Genomic DNA, 25,240 nt, shown 5'->3' with positions numbered 1-25,240 from the left:
GAGTTCCTGTAGTGGCTTAGTGGTTAATGAATCCAACTAGGAACCATGAGGTTGCAGGTTTAATCCCTGGCCTTGCTAAGTGGGTTAAGGATCCGGCATTGCTGTGAGCTGTGGTGTAGGTCGCAGACGCAGCTCAGATCCCGCATGGCTGTGGCTGTGGTGTAGGCCAACAGCAACAACTCCAATTAGACCCCTACCTGGGAACCTCCATATGCTGTGGGAGCAGCTCAAGAAAAGGCAAAAAAAAAAAAAGGAGAAGCTGCTTCCTCAGCTTTGAACGGCTGGCTACGGGGCGTGGGAGGAAAGGAGACCCAAACAAGTTTGTTTGGTTTTCTGTGAAGTGTATACTCCAGTGGTACCAGGCTATCAGATCTCAGATAGGCTGTGTTGTTATACGCCCCTGCTGGTCCCTCTGCCTGAAATGTTTCCTCCTCTTATCTACCTGGTAAACTCTTCTTCATCCTCCGACACTCAGATCAGTGACTACGTACTCGGGAATCCTTGGCTGACTCCTAGTATTAGTCTTCCTACCTCATTTGATCCCCAAATAGACCATTTGTTTGCTTTCAGGACTTCTTCCCTCCTGGATGGTGAACTTTCAAGGACCCCCATTATATTCATCTCTCTCTCTCCAGTGCCTGGCACATCATGGGCCCACCATTAATATTTATTAACTTAAAAGCGATAGTTGGGAGTTCCCATCGTGGCTCAGTGGTTAACGAATCCGACTAGGAACCAGGAGGTTGCGGGTTTGTTCCTTGGCCTTGCTCAGTGGGTTAAGGATCCGGTGTTGCCGTGAGTTGTGGCGTAGGTTACAGACGTGGCTCTGATCCCATGTTGCTGTGGCTCTGGCGCAGGCCCGCAGCTATGGCTCCGATTCAACCCCTAGCCTGCGAACCTCCATATGCCGTGGAAGTGGCCTCAGAAATGACAAAGAGACACACACACACACAAAAGCGATAGTTGGGCTGAGTCCTGAAGGAGGAATAGGAACAGGATTAAAAAATTGGAGAAGGGTACTTTAGGCACAGGAAATTGCACATACAAAGGCAAAGGAGAATGGAGTTTTCAAAATAATGACTATTTTTTATGGAAATATGGAAAATAACATGAATGGTAGGAAATAAATGAGTTTGGAGTCCAACAGCCAAGCTAAGCAGAAGTTAATAGTGAGCCTGCAGGTAGGTAATGGGGAGCTGGGGAGTGAGAGAAGTGAGAGTTGTATTGTAGAGAGCACTCAGGCAGTGATGTCTAAGAAGGGGTGGAGACGGCTGTGACTAGAGGCACGGACCCAACTCAGTGTCAGCAATCCAGAGAATTGTACATTGTACAATCCAGGAATTGTACATTCCTATGTACATTGTTGTTGGAGACTGGAGGCTTTAGGTGTGTAGATTCTCATGTGGGAATTAAAATCTTGCATTTAAAAATTGAGTGGGAGTTTCCATGTGGCTTGGTGGGTTAAGGATCTGGCGTTGTCACTGCTATGGCTGGAATCACTGCTGTGGCACAAGTTTGACCAAGGAACTTCCTCATGCCAAGGGTGCAGCTGAGAAAGAGAAAGAAAGAAAGACGGGCAGAAAGAGCTTAGCCTCACCTCATCTCAATTAATATTCAGTTTCTTCTGTATAGTATAAAGAGAGAATCATAATTTTTGATCGATTATGGTTTGTAGATGCCAGGAAATTTGTTGATGATTGTGCCAAGCACCATTCAGTGAAAGGACTTCAGCTTTCTGCAAGACTTCTGGAAGTGACAAAAACAGTCCTAGTTGAAAACCTGCCACCTGGTGTTGATCACGATGACTTGAAATGTTTGTTTGAAAATCCTCGGAATGGAGGGGGAAGAGTTGCCAGTATCAAATGTTTTCCTGAAGAGAGTTCAGCTCTGATTGAATTTTTCGACAGAGAAGGTAAGGTCTGTTAGCCTGATTTTGGAAAACTTACCTGGTGTAATCTAAAGCATTTTAGCAGATCTCAACAATGAAGATGACTTCAAACACATCAGCTGAATTCCTATATATTTTATTTTTATTCATATATTTTATTCAAAATCCAATAAGTAATTCTTTATAATTGATGTTTGATGTTGAATGGATCATGCACACTTTAGGGAAGCAATATCAAGTTTTTGAAAGATAGAGCCTTTGTGATGCCATATTTAAAAAGGGGTGATCTGTGTTTTTAGTTATGCCCTTGGTAGAGATTCACACGTTAATTTCAACAAGTTTCGGTAAGGAAATACTCAGAAACACACACAGTTCCTATCTTTACTTCCCTTTTCACCTGTCAGTGTCATCATTCAGAAATTAATAGGGGTGGTTTCACACGATCAGTGAATGCCTGCTGGATTGTTCTTTGCAGTGACCCTGTGAAAAACCACATCCAGCTGAATTCGTAGGGAAACACTTCTGAGGGTTCCGTCTGCATAGATTGCCAGCTCACTGAGGCATGTGCGAGGTCAGCTAGGAGATTCCACTGATGCTCAGGGGTCAAGGCTGAGGAGGAATTAGGGAGCCAGACTTCTTACGGAGGGAAGGAACATTGTGCTTGGGATTAACTGAAGGTGCATGAGACAGGATCATGTGGTCTGTCGCCCACTTAAGATAAACTCTTTCATGTGGGTACTTGGAGGAAGCACCCTTCATCTTTATAAGTTGGGGATATTGCAATGAAGGTACAGTTTGGATTAAAATAGAAAGACCTAGCGTTCCTTGGGCAAAGGGACAAAAGAGGAGCTTCTGTTATATATGCTTTAAATCTCTCTCAGCCTGGCCTTGGGCCCAGGGAGAGAGCAACATAAGGCTGACTGCTGGAGGAGTTAGCCTCCCAGCTCATGGCAGGAGTTGACAGCTACGGGGCTTTCGGGCTTTCGCACATCTTGAGGGTATCGGCCAGTTGGGTGTGTCCTCAGAATGTCTGTGTTGCGTGTGTACAAATAATAATAGGAAGATATGATTCAGGCTTATTTTATGCTAGAGCCACACCTGTGAACATGTGGCACTCTCAAAGGTTGCTCTTTGTCCTGACCTCTTGGCACCACGTGACTGTGTGGACCACAGCTCCTCCTCTAAATGGACCCATTCCCTGTTCCCCATGGTCTGAGATACACTGATTTCCCCTTTGTCCCTGGCTGTGCCTTCTAATGATTATGACTTAAATTTGCATTCTAGCAGAGTGCCACCAAGTACATTCACAGACACTGTTTGACGGGCCTTGCTATTATTGTAATCTCTATTTACAAATGAAGAAACAGAGGCACAGAGAGGTCAAAGTTGACCAGAGTTACACAGTTAGTCAGTGACAGAGCCAGGATTTCAACCTCGGTCGTCTGGCCCCATAATCTATGTTCTTCATTTCTCCACTTTTCCCATCTCTTGTACATCTATAACATTAATTTTTCTTGTAGGATATTTTACCACTTAAAATGAGTCATGAATAATGAGGCAAATGGTTGACAAAACTGTATTAAAAACAATTTACTTACCATATTTCTATAGAGATCATTTGAGAGGAATAAGTTAGATGCTTTACTCTGAAATTATTTGATTCAACTTCACACAATCTGAGTCACACAATCTGAAGGAAGGGAACTCTGAATGCCTGTTGTACATGAGATCTTTTGTTGTGTTTTCTGCTACAGTTTCTCACTGAATCCTCATAAGACCCTGCATGATTATACAGCTACTTTTTTTAACTGAGGAGGAAACAGGATGGAGGACTTAAGCCCCGTTAAAGTGACTGTGCGATGGTTCTTGGGTCAGACAGACCTGAGTTCAAATCCTGGCTTTGATGCTTGCTAGCTTTGTGATCTTGGGGAAGTGACTTTAACCCACCAGGGCCTCTGTTTTCTATCCGTAAAATGGGGCTCATATTACCACTTCCCTCAGAGGAATGTTCTGAGGATCAAGTGAAATTGTACCTGAAGAGTGCTTGGCATATGGCTGTACTCAGTGGGACTGCCCAGGCTCAGAGCCTGTTCCAGGCCATGGTGGGAAGTTGAAGCCACGTGTCTGGGCTTCTGAAGGCCAAGTTCTTTTTGTCAGGACTGGCTCCAGGCCTAGAAGCAATCATGTACAAGGTAAAGTTATTTTTAGCATCTTTTTGCAAGACACTACTTTAATCTGATTTATTATATAGTTTATTCTAATTCCCTTCCTGCTTAGACCCCTTGTATCTGTCTAATAACTAACACAAAGTGATGAAGGGCTTTGGGGAGGACAGTAGCCCCCCCCCCAGACTGTCCCAGTAAAAGTGGCAGGATAAGGATTAGATCAGCTATGAGGGAGGTACAAGACTTAATGAATCAGAGTCTCTGGGGCTGGGTCTCTGAGGACGGTGAGGGTGGTCTTGGTTTGGAAGCCCTGGTAGAGGGGCTAGACCATGGGCTTTGGGGTTAGACAGACACTGGTTTGACTCTTAGCTCAGAAGACATTTACAGTTTTGGGGACCCTATTTGAGTTATCTAACCTTTCCTAGCTTCAGTTTTCTCATTTGTAAATCGGGATGAAAATAATAGTGCTGCTACCGCAAAGCATTGTTGTAAGGGCTACACATATGTAAACCGCTTAGAATCTTGTCTGACACGTGGTAAACTATGATCATTATTATTATGTTCTTCCCCTGAGACGTATTCATGGAATCTAAGTCATCTGTGAAATCTAAAATTGTGTGACTGTACAAGATGAAACAAATAGCATGATTTCCTAGATGAGCTTTGGCTCTGAGCACAAAAATATTCTTCACACTGGAGCAAAATCATCCCTGTGCTTGTGACCAAATGCCTCGCTGTTTCTTAACCTGGTGGTGATTATATCAGTGTTATCAGAAAAACAGCAAATAGAGTTTACTTAACAGAATTTCAGCATAGAGTGTTCTCGGCTGGAAACCAATTATGCCATGAAACAAGAGATACCTATGCAGTGCTAATACATTTCAATTTATATTTGAACTTTCTGGGAGTAGCATGCTTCTTAATAGCATGTTGTAACATCGAAGTTCTGCAAACATTTTTTTCTCTAAAATAGGGAAGTTGTTTTCTTTTTTTTTTTTAAATTGGAGTATAGCTGATTTACAATGTTGTGTTGGTTTCAGGTGTGCAGCAAAGTGATTCAGTTATACATGCCTATGTATCAACTTTTTTCAGATTATTTTCCCTCATAGATTATTACAAAATAACATAGTTATTACTAATAACAATAATTATTATAAATAATATAATATAATAATAAAATTATAATCTTATGTTATAAATATAATAAATATAATATTAATATAATGTTATATTATAACATTATATTAATAGATCCAGTAGATCCATGTTGGTTATCTATTTTCAATGTAGTGATGTGTATCTCTTAACCCCAACTCCTAATTTATCCTCCTTTTCCCCCTTTGGTAACCATAAATTTGTTTTCTCTATGCGGGGGGGTCTATTTCTGTATGTTTGCTTGTTTTTTCATCTCAAACATATTTCACGGGGGTTACTTTATTTTATTTCTTTCTTTGAAGTGTTAGACACCATCATGACCAAGAAACTTGACTTCAATAATATGCCACTCTCTGTGTTCCCGTACTACACCTCTTTGGGCACAGCCTTGTATGGCCAGGAGAAGCCTCTGATCAAGCTTCCAGCACCATTCAGAGAAGCATTGGATCTTTCCTTATGGAAGTTCTTGCAGAAAGAGAGTCACCTGATTGAGGAGATAAATGATGAAGCGAGACGCTGTCACTGTGAACTAACATGGTGTCAGCCCAGTGGTGAAGTGATCATCAGACCTGCAGCCACCTTGGTCGATCAAGGAAGACTGAAAATCAAGTCCTGGCAGGAAGATGCTTCTGCAGTATTCTCTTCCATTAGGTCTAAATATACAGTGACCCCATTGAAAGTGGACCCAGTAGTGTGGGACACCATAAAAGACAATGTAGGAGATGATAGGATTTTGATTGAGCTCAATGAACTCACATGGATTTTAACTTTAGCAGGGAAATCAGAGGATGTACAGAACATTGAGCCACAGATCAAGAATTTAATAGAAAGCACCATTCAAAAAATTAAGAAAGAAGAACAAAGTCTGAAGCAAAAACTGGCCATTTCTCCAGCAAGGTACTCACTTCTCTTGCACAGCGGCATACAGAAGCATCTCCACAGGGAGTGCCCGGAGGTGGAGATGTTTTATGATGAAGCCTCTCAGCACATGTGCTTCAAAGGACTCCGTGCAGATGTGTACAAAGCAAAGTGTGAAATCCAGGAAAAAGTGTACACCATGGCTCAGAAAAACATTCAGTTTCCCCCTGAGATTTTCCAGTTTCTGCAACAGGTTGACTGTGCAGAATTCTCTAAGTCTCTTTTTATAGCACAGAACATTCTTGCAGTTTATGAGCTGGAGGGCACAACTGTTCTCATAACTGGCTCCTCTTCTAAAGTCCTCTTAGAAGCTGAAAAGCAAATGGTCAGTGCCTTACATTATAGGTGCATCGACGTGGAGGACAGAGAAGTTCTTAACAGCAAGAAATGGAAAGGACTAACTCGAAATTTGCAGAAGAAGCACAATTCCTCCTTAAAGACTGTAGCAATCCATGAGGTAACTTCAGAAACCACAACCCAGGTCATCATCGCAGGCTGTGTGAACGAAGTAAAAGAGATCTATGACTTGCTTTTTGCCTTTGTGGAAAAACACACAAAAATAGAGAAACTGATTGAAGTAAAGCCTTTCTTGGTTATTGATTTTTTAAGGACAGAAAAGTCATTCTTGCAAAAGATCAAGAAGATAAATGTGCAGGTAGTTTTCAATCCCGAGGACAAGCAAAAAGGTATCTTACTAACTGGCCCAAAGACCGAAGTCCTGGAGGCAAAGAACATTGTCATGCAAGCCTGGGATTCAGTCTGTGTTAAAAGTCTCCAGATTGATAAGCCAGGAGCCCGCCAGTTCTTCCAGGATAAATCACGGTATTATAAAAGTGAGGTCAAAAGGTTATTTGGTTGTGTTATTGAGCTACAGAAGGATGAAGAAAAGGAGGGAGGCAGCATGGGTGAGCAGAGGTGCTTCTTTCGGACAAATTTGGCCCCTGGAGTCTCGCTGATTGTGCAGCAAGGCGACTTGAGCCAGTTTCCAGTTGAAGTGGTGGTGAATATGACCAGTGAAGACCTCAAGCTCAGTGAGGGCCTGAATGATGCTCTTTTAAAAGCTGCCGGCCTGGAGTACCAAGAAGAATTTTACCAGATAATGAAGAGAGAAAGGGGCAAGGTCTCACCTGGCTGTGCCGTCATCTCGAAAGCAGGAAAGCCCCATGTGATCCACGCAGTAGTGCCCCCATGGAAGAGAAATGAGGCTCAGAAAAGCACATGTCAGTTAAAGATCGCTGTGAAAGAAAGTCTCCAGTTGGCTGTGAAACATAAGTACCAATCCATAGCCTTCCCTTCCAGAGCCCTTGGCTTCCCCTCTCCCCAGTATGTGGAGTCCACTGTTCTGGCAGCCAAGGAAAGGTTCCAAAATAACCAGGATGGATGCACCTTGAAAGAGATTTACATTGTGGATGGAGATGAGAGGACCATGAAGAGTGTTGCTGAAAGTGCAAAAACTATACTTAGAGACACCCTACCTGATACCGCTTCCCGGCTCAGTTTACCAACAGCGGTCCAGTCTGATTTGAGAAAAGATCATGAAAACGAACCAAGTCTGCTCTCCCCGGAGGGGCTGAGGATCCTGTTGGTGAAAGGAGATGTGCAGAATGCTGCGGTGAGTGCCCTTGTTTCTGCAACACCCGCCAAGGTGTTGGGACTCCAGTTAGGCTGTGGCCAAAGGGAGATTAGGATCAAGGGGAGAGTCCCACACTCTCCCTTCCTGCCTCAAAACAGGTTTCCTTAGAAAACTGGGCTGCTTCACCAGGGCATCATTAACAGAGACTGGCCAGTGGTCGGTGCGAGCTGATCATGTTTCCAGGAAATATGAAAGTCCATAGTAATACCTTCCATTTGCAAGGCTCTCTATGCTTCTTCAGTGCCTTCATGCCTGTCATATGTTGGCAAATCTAAGATTAATTTTCTGTCACGTGTACTGATAGCAGATGCAGAAAAATTAGAGCACAAGCTCGGGACAGAGGACTGGAATTATATCAGTGGACTTGGACCAGGGGGTGCTGAGTCGGAGGCACCATCAACACCCAACATCAGTAAGAAAATGCGGGTAGGAAGGTAGAAAGTGGGCCTGGCAAAGGTCTGGGTGATATGTAGGGACAATGCTTGCAAGGCTACCAGGGGGTGACATGATTTTTAAAAATGTATCTAGCTACCTTGCCCACATGGGCTCCAACTAATCAGAACAGCCCTGGAAGCCCCCTGCTGTGCCAGCTGTTGCTTCCTCAGTTGGGGGATTGTGGGCAGTGCTGGGGCAGGTGTTCCTAGGAAAGGCCTCTGCCGTATCTTCTTCAGAGAAACGTTTATTCACATCTTTTGCCCACTTTTAAATTGAGTTATCTTTTTATTACTGAGCTGTTAAGAGTTCTTTATATATTCTACATGCAGGTCCCTTAGCATATGTATGATTTGCAGTATTTTCTTCCATCCTGTGAGTCATTCTCCTTATTGTTCATGTCATTACTTTGTTTAAAAGAGTTTTTGTTTTAGTTTAAAATGTGGAAAGAGATTATAAAAAAAACACCTAGATTCCTACTTACAGTAAGCTTAAATAATAATTACAAGAATAATAGCAAACACTGGCTATTTACTATGTGCCAGGCACTGTACCAAGTGCTTGGCATGTGTTTTCTCATTTAATGCCGTGAGGCAGGTTCCAGGATCATTATTTTTCTCATTTCACAGATGAAGGGATGAGGTTTAGAGGGGTTAAGTTATTTGCCCAAGTCCTGTAGCTAACAAATGATAGAACCAGGATTGGAATGTGCATTGCTCTCTTCCAAAATACTAAAAATAACTGTGTTGCTCATTTAAAAAACCAAACAAATAAACAGAAACCTCTTTTGGCAAAGGCTCAGTAATTGGAATGAGTTCCCACCCTCATCCACCTCGAACACTGAACAGTAAGACTCCTTCCATGCCCTTCACTCCCATAGGTGTTTGGCTTCTGAAGCCACAGTACCTGCTTGTCATTACTCCTCTGCGACCCACGCAGGGCAACTGTGATGATCACTTGGTCACATTCCCCATGCTGTCTTCTCTTGGTGTCTTAGTCAAGCCTGATTCGTCTGCTCACATTACCTGTCCTGCTGAAAGAGCTTCCATGGTTCTCCATTGCTGTAGGAAGTCCAGCTGGCTTGGCCTTTGAGGCCCTCTGCCGTCTACCCCCATTGTAACATTTCTAGCTGCCTGGCACCACTTTGCTGCAGAAGCTGTCTATCAGGCCAAACTCATCTGCTTGCTGCTCACAACCTCCCATGCTGTTGCCCCTCCTGAGTGACTTCCTCGTCTCTCTCTGCAACTATCCCCATTTCTCAGATTCCACATCTCTCACGGTGTCTTCACCAGCCCCTGAAGGCACTTCCTCTGGGCTCCTTAAGGGATCCCATACCATTTATGTATTGCTCTTCGACAGTTCTCTTTTGTCCTTGAGTGTTACTTAAATAAGTATCTAATAACGTTTTGTTTGGGGGTATTTCCGTCTCTGAAAACTTTTATCATCTTTGTTGTCCCCCATTGTGCCAAGCCCAGTGGCTTGAATATAGTAATCCTTGATGAATGCTTTTTCTTAGAATTTGAAACCAATTGTTGATTTTGTCTTTAAGACCGATGTGGTTGTCAACTCCATTCCCTTGGATCTTGAGCTCAGCAGAGGGCCCCTCTCCAAGGCCCTCTTGGAAAAAGCTGGACCAAAACTCCAGGAAGAACTGAAGACAGTCGGACAAGGGGTGGCTGTTGAAATGGGAACAGTTCTCCAAACCAGTGGTTGCAATCTGCCTTGCCAATGTGTGCTTCATGTGGTGGCTCCAGACTGGGGAAATGGCAATGCATCATCACACAAGGTGGGGCCTGCTTTTAAATTCTCTAGGAAATTGGGTAGCTCTTTGGACTCTCCTCTCAGTAAAATGTAGATTGGCCCCTGTCTGATTCTGTTCTGAATAATGTCACATTCTTGGCAGGTTCCATCATTTTGGCCATTTCTTTTAGCCATAGCTGACTTTTCCTGAGAACTAGTAAATAATAGAAATTGATTTTAGTGCTCAAGCATTATTGGGGCTCGGGGGAAAAATTGTTGAAGATAGCACTCCTTAGTGAGGAAGGCAAGGCGAGGGCATGAAGAATGGAAGAGAATGAGAGATTATACCAGTAGTTGTTTGCAGAGTGAGTCTGGGGGATCCCACACATTCTTCTATCCTTTTCCCTGTCTACTCCTCTGATTTTCCTTCCCCTTATGACTGCCTTTTACCTGACTTTTGTTGAAAACAAAAAGGAGTAGGCAGAGGTCACAAAGTTGCTAAATTCTTGAGAGTTCCTTTCGTGGCACAGCAGAAATGAATTTGACTAGAATCCATGAGGATGGGGGTTTGATCCCTGGCCTTGTTCAGTGGATTAAGGATCCGACGTTGCTGTGAGCTGTGGTGTGCGTCACAAACATGGCTCAAATCCCACATTGCTATGGCTCTGGCATAGGCTGGCAGCTGTAGCTCCTATTCGACCCCTAGCCTGGGAACTTCTATGTGCCGTGAGTGGGGCCCTAAAAAGCAAAAGCAAAAAAAAAAAAAGGAAAGTTGCTAAATTCTTGTTCTTTTTGTTCAAACTCCCATTTCTAGGCAAAATGTGTAAGAATGTGTTTTGTGCTTTTCAGATCATGGAAAACATAATCAGAGACTGTTTGGAGATCACAGAGAGTCTGTCCTTAAAATCAATTGCATTTCCAGCAATAGGAACAGGAAATTTGGGGTTTCCTAAAAACGTTTTTGCTGAATTAATCACTTCACAAGTGTTCAAATTCAGTAGCAAGAATCAACCGAAAAGTTTAAAAGAGGTTTGCTTTCTGTTGTACCCAAGTGACCATGGAACTATTCAGGTACAGTCTTATTCATTTCTGGTTATTTTGGCAACTGAGCCCTAATACTTTCAAGTGTCTGCTTGGTCTACAGGAAAGTAAAAGAATAGTGTGGACTAGTTGTAGCATGGCAAATTTCAAGCAAATTTGTGGATATGGAAAAAAATTTTTGACTTCTTAAGAACAATTTCAAACATATACAAAAGTAGACAAAATAGTATATAATGAAGTCCCTTGTACCCATCATTCATCTTCACAATTATCAACGTGTGTCTAACATGTTTCATCTTTGTCTCCTTTTATTTCCATTCTTCCCCTATTTTTTTTATGATGATTTTTACTTTTTCCATTATAGCTGGTTTACAGTGTTTTGTCAATTTTCTACTGTACAGCAAGGTGACCCAGTCACACATACATGTATACATTCTTTTTTCTCACATTATCATGTTACATCATAAGTGACTAGACATACTTCCCAGTGCTATACAGGAGGATCTATTGCTTATCCATTCCAAAGGCGATAGCTTGCATCTATTAACCCCAAATTCCCAGTCCATCCCACACCCTTCCCTTCCCGCTTGGCAACCACAAGTCTGTTCTCCAAGTCCATGAGTTTCTTTTCTGTGGAAAGGTTCGTCTGTGCCGTATATTAGATTCCAGATATAAGTGATATCATATGGTTTTTGTATTTCTCTTCTGACTAACTTCACTTAGTATGACAGTCTCTAGTTCCATCCATGTTGCTGCAAATGGCATTATTTTGTTCTTTTTTATGGCTGAGTAGTATTCCATTGTGTATATATACCACATCTTCCTAATCCAATCATCTGTCGATGGCAATTTGGGTTGTTTCCATGTCTAGGCTATTGTGAATAGAGCTACAATGAACATGCGGGTGCATGTGTCTTTTTCAAAGAAGGTTTTGTCCAGATATATGCCCAAGAGTGGGATTTCTGGGTCATATGGTAATTCTATGTCTAGTTTTCTAAGGTACCTCTGTACTGTTTTCCATAGTGGTTTACCAACTTACATTCCCACCAACAGTGCAAGAGGGTTCCCTTATCTACACACCCTCTCCAAGATCTGTTGTTTATGGACTTATTAATGATGGCCATTCTGACTGGTATGAGGTGGTACCTCATAGTAGTTTTGATTTGCATTTCTCTAATGATCAGTGATGTTGAACATTTTTTTCATGTGATTATTGGCCATCTGTATATCTTCTTTGGAGAAATGTCTATTCAGGTCAATTGCCAATTTTTTTTTTTTTTTTTTGCTTTTTAGGGCCTCACCCTTGGCATATGGAGGTTCCAAGGCTAGGGGCTGAATCAGAGCTACAGCTGCCAGCCTATGCCCACAGCCACAGCAATGCAGAATCCGAGCCATGTCTGTGACCTACACCTCAGCTCACGGCAACGCCAGATCCTTAACCCACTGAGCGAGGGCAGGGGTCAAACCCACAACCTCATGATTCCTAGTCGGATTCATTTCTGCTGCACCATGACGGGAACTCCTTATTGCCCATTTTTCAATTGGGTTGTTAGCTTTTTTGCTGTTGAGTTGTATAAGTTGTTTGTATATTTTAGAGATTAAGCCCTTGTCAGTTGCATTGTTTGGAACTATTTTCTCCCATTCTGTAAGTTGTCTTTTTAAAAATTACTCAATGAATTTATTACATTTATAGTCATACAATGATCATCACAATCCAATTTTATAGGATTTCCATCCCACAACCCCAGCGCATCCCCCCACCCCCCAAACTGTCTCCTTTGGAGACCATAAGTTTTTCAAAGTCTGTGAGTCAGTATATGTTCTGCAAAGTTCAGATTCCACATGTCAGTGAAAGCATTTGATGTTGGTGTCTTATTGTATGGCTGATTTCACTTAGTATGATAATTTCTAGGTCCATCCGTGTTGCTAAAAATGCCAGTATTTCGTTCCTTTTAATGGCTGAGTCATATTCCATTGTGTGTATGTACCACATCTTCTTGATCCATTCCTCTGTCGATTGACATTGAGGTTGTTTCCATGTCTTGACTATTGAACATAGTGCTGCAGTGAACATCGGAGTACTTGTGTCTTTGCGAGTCATGGTTTTCCCTGGATAGATGCCCAGGAGTGGGATTGCTGGACCAAATAATGGTACTTCTATTTTTAGTTTTCTGGGGAATCTCCATACTGTTTTCCACAGTGGTTGTACCAATTTGCAATCCCACCAACAGTCTACTAGGGTTCCTTTTTCTCCACACCCTCTCCAGCATTTATTGTTTATAGACTTTTAGATGTTTGCCATTCTGGCTGGTGTAAGGTGGTACCTCATCGTGGTTTTGATTTGCATTTCTGTAGTAATGAGTGATGTTGAACATCTTTTCCTGTGTTTTTTGGCCATCTGTATGTCTTCTTTGGAGAACTGTCTGTTTAGATCTTCTGCCCATTGTTTGATGGGGTTGTTTGTTTTTTTGGTATGGAGCTGTAGAAGGTGTTTATAAGTTTTGGAGGTTAATCCCTTGTCAGTCGCTTCATTTGCAGAGATTTTCTCCTATTCTGTGGGTTGTCTTTTCGTTTTGTTTAGGGTTTCCTTTGCTGTGCAGAAACTTTTAAGTTTAATTAGGTCCCATTTGTTTATTTTTGTTTTCACTGTCATTACTCTAAGAGGTGGATCTGAGAAGATGTTGCTGTCATTTATGTCAGTGTTTGGCCTATGTTTTCCTCTAAGAGTTTTATAGTGTCTGGTCTTATATCTAGGTGTTTCATCCATTTCGAGTTTCTGTTTGTGTATGGTGTTAGGGAGTGTTCTAATTCCATTCTTTTCCATGTGGTTGTCCAGTTTTCCCAGCACCACTTATGGAAGAGGCTGTCTTTTCTCCCTTGTATATTCTTGTCTCCTTTGTCATAGATTAGTGGGTGGAGGTGCATGGGTTTAATTCTGGGCTTTCTATCCTGTTCCACTGATCTCTATGTCTGTCTTTGTGCCAGTACCATACGGTTTTGATGATTGTAGTTGTCTTTTTTTTTTTTCCTTTGCTATTTGAAAGCTTGTCAGTTTGATTAGGTCCCATTGGTTTATTTTTGCTTTTATTTCTGTTGCTTTCCTCCCATATTATTTTGAAGCAAAGACCATATATACATTTTGCCCATAAACAATTCAGTATTTGTTTTAGACGTTAGGATTCTTTTTATAAAGCAACCAAACTATAATACTGTTTCACATCTAAAAGAAATTCACAATCATTCCTTTATTTCATCAGTTATCAAGTTGATGTTAATATTTCCAACTATTTCATACTTTGTTTTTATAGTTTGTATAAGAATTCCAGTTAGGCCCAAGTATTTCAACGGCGTAGACATGCCCCTTAACAGTATCTTTTTTTTTTTTTGTCTTTTTGTCTTTTTGCCTTTGCTAGAGCTGCTCCTGTGGCATATGGAGGTTCCCAGGCTAGGGGTCAAATCGGAGCTGTAGCCACTGGCCTACACCACAGCCATAGCAATGCGGGATCCGAGCTGCGTCTACGACCTACACCACAGCTCAGGGCAACACCAAATCCTTAACCCACTAAGCAAGGGCAGGGATCGAACCTACAACCTCATGGTTCCTAGTTGGATTCGTTAACCACTGTGCCATGACTGGAACTCCAACACTCTTAAATCTATAGAATTTCCTTCCATATGAACACAGAATTTTTTTTTTTCCCCAGGGCTGCATCTGCTGCATATGGAAGTTCCCAGGATAGGAGGTTGAATCGGAGCTACAGCTGCTGGCCTACACCACAGCCACAGCAATGCAGGATCTGAGCCATGTCTGTGACCCACACCCCAGCTCATCGCAATGCCAGATCCTCAGCCCACTGAGCAAAGTCAGGGATTGAACCCATATCTCCATGGATACTAGTCGCATTTGTGTCCACTGCACCACAACAGAAACTCCAGAAATTTTAATACATAATATAAAAGCACAGCCATGGTCCTATAAATTGGAGGATGTCAGGATGAGATACAACTGAAGGTTTGCTAGAATGAACTCAGCACATCCCTGTAAGAGTAGGAAAGTTGGGATCAGGAATACCAGAGCTATCTTTGGTCATAGGGAGTCCATCAACCAGCTCTCATTTGCTGAGCATCAGCTGTGGGTGAGCTGCTAAACTTGGCATTGTGGGAGAACCTGAGGCATTTAGTAAGAGGCCGTTACTCCTGCCCTCCAGGTCCTTAGAAGTCAGGCCCCTGGAGGTCTTTAAGCCTGAGACCCTTTGTCTATAATCTCGCCTGGTCCCGCTCTCATTTTTCTATCAGCCTTTTAGCCAAGATGTTACTTTTTTTTTTCCCCCAATTCCCTATTTTTCAGGGAAGAAGAAAGTGGTGATTTGGGAGTGTCACTACCAGACAAAGAAATAGAATCCTAGCCTCTTGTTCCAGAAATGCTATTCCCCCAGCCATTCCTCTTCTGCTACAAATAAGTTAAAAGCGGAAGTGTTTGGATCTTTATGATTATCTTTCTTTTAACACTGTATTTTTAACAACATCAAGCTCTTTGCTCTTACTTACTACGAAAGTAATACATGTTCATTGTAGAAATTTTGAACAATACAAAATGCATACATTCTTTTAGTTGTATTTCATCCCAGGCTTCTTCTAAATATGTCGACTTTTTAAAGTGGGACTATATAAAGTAATTTAGCATCATTTTTTGTTTCATTTAATAGTGTAAAATAATCTTTCCATATTTCATTAACTATTTTTGAAAATGTAATTTTTAATGGCTGCTAAATGCTTCAACATACTAAATTTTATTTGTTTTTATTTTTTAAATTTTTAAGTTATAGTTAATTTACAATGTTCTGTCAATTTGTTGTGTACAGCAAAGTGACCCAGTCATACAAATATATATTCTTTTTCTCACATTATCCTCCATCATGTTTCATCATGTGACTAGATATAGTTTCCTTTGCTATACAGCAGGATCTCATTGCTTATCCACTCCAAATACAATAGTTTGCATCTATTAACCCCAAACTCCCAATCCATCCTATTCCCTTCCCCTCCCTCTTGGCAACCACAGGTCTATTCTCCAAGTCCATGAGTTTCTTTTCTGTGGAAAAGTTCATCTGTACCATTATTAGATTCCAGATATAAGTGATATCATATGGTTTTTGTCTTTCTCTTCTGACTGACTTCACTTAGTATGAGAGTATCTAGTTCCATCTATGTTGCTGCAGAGAGCACTATTTTGTTCTTTTTTTATGGCTGAGTAGTATTCCATTGTGTATATATACCACATCTTTTTAATCCATTCATCTGTCCATGGAAATTTAGGTTGTTTCCATGTCTTGGCTATTGTGAATAGTGCTGCAATGAACATGCAGGTTCATGTGTCTTTTTTAAGGAACGTTTTGTCCAGATATATGCCCAAGAGTGGGGTTTCTGGGTCATGTGGTAATTCTATGTATAGTTTTCTAAGGTACCTCCATACTGTTTTCCATAGTGGTTTGAATTTACATTCCCACCAACAGCGAAGGAGGGTATCCTTTTCTTCACAACCTCTCCAGCATTTGCTATTTGTTGATTTGTTAATGAAGGCCATCCTGACCAGTCTGAGGTGGTACCTCATAGTAGTTTTGACTTGCATTTCTCTAATAGTGATGTTGAGCATTTTTTCATGTGCGTTTTAGCCATCTGTATGTCTTCATTGGAGAAATGTCTATTCGGATCTTATGCCCATTTTTTTCTTTTTCTTTCTTTTTTTTTTTTTTTTTTTTTTGGTTTTTAGGGCCACACCTATGGCATATGGAAGTTCCCAGGCTAGGGATCAAATCAAAGCTACAGCTGTTGGCCTAGACCACAGCCACAGCAATGCAGGATCCCAGCCACATCTGCAACTTATGCAACAGCTCATGGCAGCACCGGATCCCCCTCACTGAACGAGGCCAGGGATCAAACCCGAATCCTCATGGATACTAGTTGGATTCTTTCCACTGTGATATGATGGGAACTCCTTCTCATTTTTCAATTGGGTTGCCAGTTTTTTTGCTGTTGAGTTGTATGAGTTGTTTGTATATTTTGGAGATTAAGCCCTTGTTGGTTGCATCAGTTGAAACCATTTTCTCCCATTCCATAGGTTGTGTTTTTGTCTTTTTTTTTTTTATGGTTTCCTTTGCTGTGAAAAAGCTTGTAAGTTTGATTAGGTCCCACTGGTTTATTTTTGTTTTTATTTCTGTTGCCTTGGGAAACTGACCCAAGAGAACATTTGTGTGGTTGATATTAGAGAATGTTTTGCCCATGTTCTCTTCTAGGAGTTTCATAGTGTCTTATCTTATGTTTAAGTCTTTAAGCCATCTTGAGTTTATTTTTATGCATGGTGTGAGTGTGTGTTCTTGTTTTGTTGACTTACATGCAGCTGTCCAGTTTTCCCAGCACCACTTGCTGAAGATACTTTTTCTCATTTTATATTTTTGCTTCCTTTGTCGAAGATTAATTGACCATAGGTGTCTGGGTTTATTTCTGGGTTCTCTATTGTGTTCCACTGGTTTCTATGTCTGTTTTTGTACCAGTACCACACTGCCTTGATTACTGTAGCTTTGTAATATTGTCTGAAGCCTGGGAGAGTTATGCCTCCTGCTTGTTTTGTTTTGTTTTGTTTTTTTCCTTCAGAATTGCTTTGGCAATTCTGAATCTTTTATGGTTCCATATAAATTTTTGGATTGTTTGTTCTAGTTCTGTGAAAAATGTCATGAGTAATTTGGTAGGGATCTCACTGAATCTGTAGATTGCTTTGAGTAGTATGGCCATTTTAACAATATTAATTCTTCCAGTCCAGGAACATGGAATATCTTTCCATTTCTTTGAATCCTCTTTAATTTCCTTGGCTAATGTTTTATAGTTCTCAGCATATAAGTCTTTCACCTCCTTGGTCAGGTTTATTCCTAGGTATTTAATTTTGGGGGGTACAATTTTAGAAGGTATTGTATTTTTATATTCCTTTTCTAATATTTCATTGTTAGTATACAGAAATGCAACCAATTGCTGAATGTTAATCTTGTATACTGTTACTTTGCTGAATTCATTGATCAGTTTGAGTAGTTTTTGTGTGGAGTCCTTAGGGTTTTCTGTATATAGTACATGTCATCTGCATAGAGTGACAATTTTACCTCTTCTCTTCCAATTTGGGTAAATTTATTTCTTTTGCTTGTCTGATTGCTGTGGTTGAATAAAAGTGGTGAGAGCGGGCAGCCTTGTCTTGTTCCAGATTTTAGTGGGAAAGCTTTCAGTTGAGTTTTACATTGGCTATGGGTTTATCATAAACGGCTTTTATTATGCTAAGGTATGTTCCTTCTATACTCACTTTGGTAAGAGTTTTGATCATGAATGGATGTTGGATTTTTTCAAATGCTTTTTCTGCATCTATTGAGATGATCATGTGGTTTTTGACTTTTCTTTTGGTAATGTGGTGTATGACGTTAATTGATCTGCATATGTTGTACCATCCTTGTGAACCTGGGACAAATCCCACTTGGAGGTGGTGTATGATCTTTTTTATATGTTGTTAGATTCAGTTGGCTAAAATTTTGAGAATTTTTTATCTATATTCATCAAAGATACTGACCTATAATTTTCTTTTTTGGTAGTATCTTTGTCTGGTTTTGGTAATAGGGTGATGATGGCTTCATAGAATATCTTTGGGATTATTCCCTCTTCCTCAACCTTTTGGAAAACTTTAAGAAGGATAGGTATAAATTCTTCTTTGTATGTTTAATAGAATTCACCTGTGATGCTATCTGGTCCTGGACTTTGTTGTTGTTGTTATTCATTTGTTTGTTTTTGTTTTTATTTTTTTCTTTTGAGGGCCACACTCATGGCATATGGAAGTTCCCAGGCTAGGGGTTGAATCAGAGCTGCAGCTGCTGGCCTACACCACAGCTGCAGTATCGCAGGATCCAGGCTGTGCCTGCAACCTACAACACAGCTCACAGAAATGCTGGATCCTTGACCCACTGAGCAAGGCCAAGGATTGAACCCACATCCTCGTGGATACTAGTCAGGTTCATTACCACTGAGCCACAATGGGAAATCCTGTTCTTGGACTTCTATTTGTAGGGAATGTTTTTTATTACATATTCAATTTCATTTCTAGCAATTGGTCTGTTCAATTGATCTATTTCTTTTTTTTGTCTTTTTTTTTTTTTGTCTTTTTGCTATTTCTTTGGGCCACTTCCTCGGCACATGGAGGTTCCCAGGCTAGGGGTCGAATTGAAGCTGTAGCCACTGGCCCACGCCAGAGCCACAGCAAGGCGGGATCCGAGCTGCGTCTGCAACCTACACCACAGCTCACGGCAACGCCGGATCCTTAACCCACTGAGCAAGGGCAGGGACCGAACCCGCAACCTCATGTTTCCTAGTCGGATTCATTAACCACTGCGCCACAACGGGAACTCCGAATTGATCTATTTCTTGATTCAGTTTTGGCAAGCTGTATGTCTCTAGAAAGTTGTCCATTTCTTCTAGGTTGTCAAATTTGTTGGCATGTAATTGTTCATAGTATTCTCTTACGTTTTTTTGTATTTCTGCAGTATCCATTGAGATTTATCCTTTTTCCTTTCTTATTTTGTTTATTTTACCTCTTCCTCTCCTCTTCTTGGTAAGTCTGGCCAGAGGTTTGTCAATTTGTTTACCCTTTCAAAGACCAGCTCTTGGTTTTATTGATTTTTTCTATTGTTTTTTTGAATCTCTACTTTATTGATTTCCTCTCTGATCTTTATGAATTCCTTCCTTCTGATGACTTTAGGTTTTTGTTCTTCTTTTCCTCATTCTTTTAGGTAGGTTAAGTTGCTGATTTGATATTTTTCTTCTTTTCTGGGGAAGGCCTGTGTCACTATGAACTTCCCTCTGAGAACTGCTTTTGTGGCATCCCATAGATTTTGAATGGTTGTGTTTTCATTATCATTTGTCCTGAGGTATTTTTTAATTTACCTCTTGATTTCCTCATTGACCCATTGGTTTTTTAGTAGCATGTTGTTTAGTCTCCATGTAATCAGTTTTTTCTCATTTCTTTTCCTGTGGTTGATTTCTGGTTTCATGCCATTGTGGTCAGGAAGATACTTGAAATAATTTCTATCCTCTTAAATTTGTGGAGGTTAGTTTTGTGCCTTGGTGTGTGGTTAGTCCTTGAGAATGTTCCATGTGCACTTGAAAATAATGTATATTCTGATTTTTTTTGGATGTAATGTCCTGAAAATATCAATTACGTCTAACTTTTCTATTGTGTCATTTAGGATCTCTGTTGCCTTATTGATTTTCTGTCTAGAGGATCTGTCCATTGATGTGAGTGGGGTGTTAAAATCTCCTACTATGATTTTATTCCCATCAATTTCTCCTTTTATATCTGTTAGTATTTGTTGTATATATTTGGGGACTCCTATATTATGGACATATATATTGATGATTGTGATATCCTCTTCTTGAATGGATCCTTTTATTATTAAATAGTGTCCTTCTTTGTCTTTCTTTATGGCCTTTATTTTAAAGTCTATTTTGTCTGCTCTGACTATTGCAACTCTTGATTTCCTGTCTTTTCCATTTGCATGAAATATCTTTTTCCATCCCCTTACTTTCAATTTATATGTGTCCTATAAGCACATATAGGTGAGTCTCCTATAGGCAACATATTGCAGGCTCTTGTTTTTTCAATCCAGTCTGCCACTCTGCCACTCAAAAAAATCAATTTGTAATAAAGAAGTTCTTTTGATAGGAACATTCAGTCCATTGGCATTTAAGGTAATTATTGATAAATATGTATTTATTGACATTTTAAACCTAGGAGGTCACTTCTCCCTGGAACTGACCTCTGGAGCCTGAGTCTCAGCACCAAGCCCCTACCCGAGCCTCTCAGGCTGTGGTGTCCAGAAGTGGTGGTATCAATGGTCTGTGTGGCTCTCCCTCTGCTTTGCCCTCCTCAGCTCAACTGCTGCACTTTTCTCTGAGTTTTGAGGTCCCTCTGTCTCAGCTGACCTCCCTGTTTGTTAGGTGGCTTCCCAGGATGTGAGTTCCTTTTCTCTTTCACAGCTCCCTCTCAGGAGTGCTAGTCCTGTCTTAATTTTTCTTTCTCTTTCTTTTTCCTCCTTTTGTTCTACCCAGTTATGTGGAGGGTTTCTTGCCCATTTTGGAGGTTTAAGGTGTTCTGCCAGCATTCAGTAGATGTTCTGTGCAAATCGTTCTACATGTAGTTTTTTTTTTTTTTATGTGTTTGTGGGAGAAGGTGAGCACCACATCTTACTCCTCTGCCATCTTGATCCCTTCCAACATACTAAATTTTATTTAATCATTTTCCTGTTGGATTTTTAAAATGTTATAATTTTTCTCAATTATAAATAGTATTATAATGAACATCCTTATATTTATGTTTTTTAAATTTGATAAATTTTAGTATATATATTTATAGAAATAGAATTTTATGTATTTTTTATAACTCAAAAATTATATAATGAAAATAAATAATACTTTCAGAATTTTCCTCCCCTTAATATTTGTGCATGCATGATCAAAACACCTGATGAATTGAATTCATTCACCTACTAAGGATTATAGTGGTCAAAACTGTTTTTGTATTTCTAGGCATTTTCAGATGAATTTGCCAGAAGGGCTAATGGAAATCTCATCAGTGACAAAATTCCCAAGGCTGGAGATACACAAGGTTTAGTAAAGCTTTTAAATTGAGAAATTTTTTCCAGTTGCTAAATAACTCTTCAGCGATAAGGGGAAAATGACAAGATAATTTTTATGAAAAAATAAGTTTGTGATAAAGAAGATATTAAATTATATTCGATACACCTGAACATGCAAGACACTGGCCATGTTTATTGATCTAAAGTGAAAGAGGAGGCAAGTTCTGCTTCCCCTTCTGTGTGGGCAGCAGTTCCACAATCAATTCCATTCCCAAGGGCTTTGTTGCATAGCTTGGTTCTGCTCCATGTGCACAGGTCCAGTGTGAGCTCAGGGTTGACCCCAGTCATACACACAACAGGGGGTCACCCTCTCACGCTCACCACTCTAGTATTCCCCTTACACTCTCTGACTTGCAGGAGCCCATTTTCCAGTCTTCTCGTCAGAAAGCCAAGGTCCTCTCAGTGTTGAATCTGCCTGTTCTGTTGCCTCATACTTTTTCGTGATCAGAGAGAAAAGAAATGATGGGGGGAGGGTGGGGGGTGGGGGAAGCAAATAAACAAAAACTCTGAGATTTCCCATACAACGCAGATACAGTTTTCAGACCACAAGTCCCTTTGTCCTGATTCTTCTGGACCAAAACACAGCATGTCTCTCAGAGTTTTAGTTCCCTGTGGTGCCGTCATGGAGTTCTGCAACAGGGGCACCTTGGGAGGGGGCTTGGATGTTAAAAGAAAAAATGCAGGAATTAGTGAGGCTTCTCTAGGGAGTTCCTGTCATGGCTCAGCAGAAACGAATCTGACTAGCATCTGTGAAGACACAGGTTCGATCCCTGGCCTTGCTCAGTGGGTTAAGGATCCGGTATTGCCATGAGCTGTGGTGTAGGTCGCAGACGCAGCTTGGCTCCTGCATTGCTGTGGCTGTGGTATAGGCCGGCAGCTATAGCTCTGGTTATACCCGTCCTGGGAACCTCCGTGTGCCATGGGTGTGGCCCTAAAAAGACAAAATAATAAGAATAAAAATAATAACAATGAGGCTTCTCTGCCCTACTCTTCAGCTCACAGGGACCCATTTTCTCTGTCCTCTGACCACAGAGACAGGGATTCTCTAAGGGTTTTGCTGCCTCTTCTCATTGTGTAGTTCTGCAGCCAGGGCCATGCTTGGGTCAAAAATGGGTGAGAAAAAGAGGTGAAATTTCTAAACAAAATGAGAAACTCCCCTCATACAAGCTGTGTCTTCAAGTTTTGACTCCCTTCTCCAATCTGCCTGCTGTTTGTATACTTCTCGGTTTTCAAGGAGTGGCTTTTTGTATTTATACCACATTTTAAGTTATAGTTAGTGGGAGAGAGGGGCTTGAGTGGGCTAATTCACCTCCGCCAGCAGCGGAAGTCCACTTTTGATATGTATTACATTTTATAATCCTTTCTCAGAGTCAGACCATCACTGGGGCTCGGGGCCAGGGCCCTGGCATTAAATGTCGGAGATCACACACACACACAAACACACACACACACATACACACACACACACACACACACACACACACACACACAGTGGGAGGGTGAGAGGTGGTGGTGTATGAGAGCGGCACAGGCAAAGACGAGGAGAGTTAAATCATTCTTGCTGTTGGCGATTTGTGACTGACTCCATTTTTTTTTTCTTTCTCATGTCAGGTTTCCCCAATTTAGGACCACATGAAATGAAGATTGGGCCTATCATTTTCCAGGTAGCCTCTGGAAATATCACCGCAGAGAAAGCCGATGTGATCGTAAATTCAACATCAAAGTCATTTACTCTCAAAGCAGGTACTTGACATGTAGAATTATGACAAGTGTGATATTCCCAGGAGAGCCCATGAAGGAGGGTTTCTAGAGCCAAACTGGTTTCTACAACTTGGCTTATTAATGTTAATTAGTAATTTTAAAATGGTTTCTCATAATTGGTAACAATTCTTTTATGAATTTTTCTTCTTGGTTATCAGAAATACGCAAGTTATAGGACTCCTTTGATGATGGGGAAAGTGTATAGATAATGGGCCAATCATCTTGATTCAATTGTCCTGCAATGACCTTTTTTATTCACGTGTGTAACCATCTTGATTTTCTCACGTAGGGGTCTCCAAAGAAATTTTAAAATGTGCTGGGGAAAGTGTAGAAATGGAATGCTCTCAACAAGGTAAGGCACAAGGCTGTTTTTTGGCCCTACATTTTAAATGGAAGATTGAATGCAAGAGGCTATGGAAGATGGGGAAAATTTTGGGACTGAGGAGACAATATATTGATCTCAAAATCATGCTTTAAAACCACACTTTTACTAAAGAATTCCAGTTGAGAATTAGACGTGAGAAGTCATCTCACGGTTAAAAAGAGAAACAAGAAAAATTCATCAAAGATAGTATTTCAGGAGTTTCTTAATCAGATAAAACATTTTGTTTGCCAATTCAGACATGTTGCTTTTTAAGCAATCAGAGTGGGTTCAGCATCCAATCTTGCATCTTTTTGTCTTGTGTTTCCCAGCTCAACAGGGCCACCATGAATATATAGTTACCGAAGGTGGATTATTGAAGTGCAAGAATATTATCCATGTCATTGGTGGAAATGATGTCAGGAGATCTGTTTCTTGTGTTTTGCAAGAGTGTGAAAAACGGAATTACTCCTCAGTTTGCCTCCCAGCAATTGGGACAGGTTTGTAGCCTCTGGCTGTCAAGGCTAAATCCCAAGGTGGCCTCTTTCCTTTGGGTTTGGCACTGATGGTTAGTGTACTTACTGCTGAGTCTGATGCAGGGAGGCTTCCTCAACCCAGGGCAGCCCCTGAGGGAAGAAGTTAAGGCTATGGGTAGTTTAAGTAAAAGAGAGAGAAACAAAGAAGACTGAGGAGGGTGTTGGGATAGTAGAAATTTTCTTTCTTTCTTTTTGTCTTTTTAGGGCTGCATCCGCGCGGCATATGGAGGTTCCCAGGATAGGGGTCTTATCAGAGCTGTAGCTGCCGGCCTACACCACAGCCACAGCAATGCCAGATCTGAGCCACATCTGTGACCTACACCACAGCTCACAGCAACACCGGATCCTTAACCCACTAAACGAGGCCAGGGATCGAACCCTCGACCTCATAGTTCCTAGTCAGATTCGCTAACCACTGAGCCATGAGGGGAACTGACGTTTGCTTTCCAATATGAAAGGGAAAGGAGGGGAAGAGAAAGCCCATCTCTCATCGCTTTTATCAGCTCCCTTCTCTTTTTCTTCCCCCATAATTTAGTCTTTAAGTTCCCCTCTATCCCCTCTCCAAAGAGACATCAGTGCAGAAAACCCACCTCCCTGTGGCTGACTCCCAGTCAGCATGGCCATCCCTCTTCAATCACCTCCTCAACAGGAGGCTGGTCCTAGGGCATCTCAGCCTCTCTGTCACCAGAACCCAGTGGGTTCTAATGGGTCAGAAATGCAGCTCTGCACTTTCCTCCTTTCAGGCTGCCCACCTCTTTGGAGTTTCTTGTTTTCCTCAAACTACTTACGGATTGTATGATTCGTCATTTATAAGGATGGTGCTTTGGGTTTATCCTTTGTACAGTGATGCTCTTTGAGCTCTTTCCACAGAAATCTGAGTCATGTGCATTGA

The 25,240-nt window shown here is 41.1% G+C and overlaps 1 protein-coding gene across 3 annotated transcripts in view; it reads left to right on the top strand.

The window, feature by feature from the left end:
- The window catches only part of PARP14 (poly(ADP-ribose) polymerase family member 14), a 55,681-nt gene that overhangs the window by 14,287 nt on the left and 16,154 nt on the right, over positions 1-25,240 (top strand). For all 3 annotated transcript variants that reach the window (XM_047790805.1, XM_047790796.1, XM_047790813.1), the window contains exons 5-12: positions 1,676-1,912; positions 5,511-7,738; positions 9,741-9,977; positions 10,781-11,002; positions 21,581-21,659; positions 23,302-23,433; positions 23,741-23,803; positions 24,145-24,312. In XM_047790805.1, the coding sequence (XP_047646761.1) occupies positions 1,676-1,912; positions 5,511-7,738; positions 9,741-9,977; positions 10,781-11,002; positions 21,581-21,659; positions 23,302-23,433; positions 23,741-23,803; positions 24,145-24,312 (3,366 nt within the window). The remainder of the gene's footprint in view (positions 1-1,675; positions 1,913-5,510; positions 7,739-9,740; positions 9,978-10,780; positions 11,003-21,580; positions 21,660-23,301; positions 23,434-23,740; positions 23,804-24,144; positions 24,313-25,240) is intronic.

The sequence above is a fragment of the Phacochoerus africanus genome, chromosome 1, assembly GCF_016906955.1.
Source record: "Phacochoerus africanus isolate WHEZ1 chromosome 1, ROS_Pafr_v1, whole genome shotgun sequence".
In the NCBI taxonomy this organism is placed as follows: domain Eukaryota; kingdom Metazoa; phylum Chordata; class Mammalia; order Artiodactyla; family Suidae; genus Phacochoerus; species Phacochoerus africanus.
The sequence above is the reverse complement of the archived record's forward strand: the minus strand, read 5'-3'. Positions and strand labels throughout refer to the sequence as shown.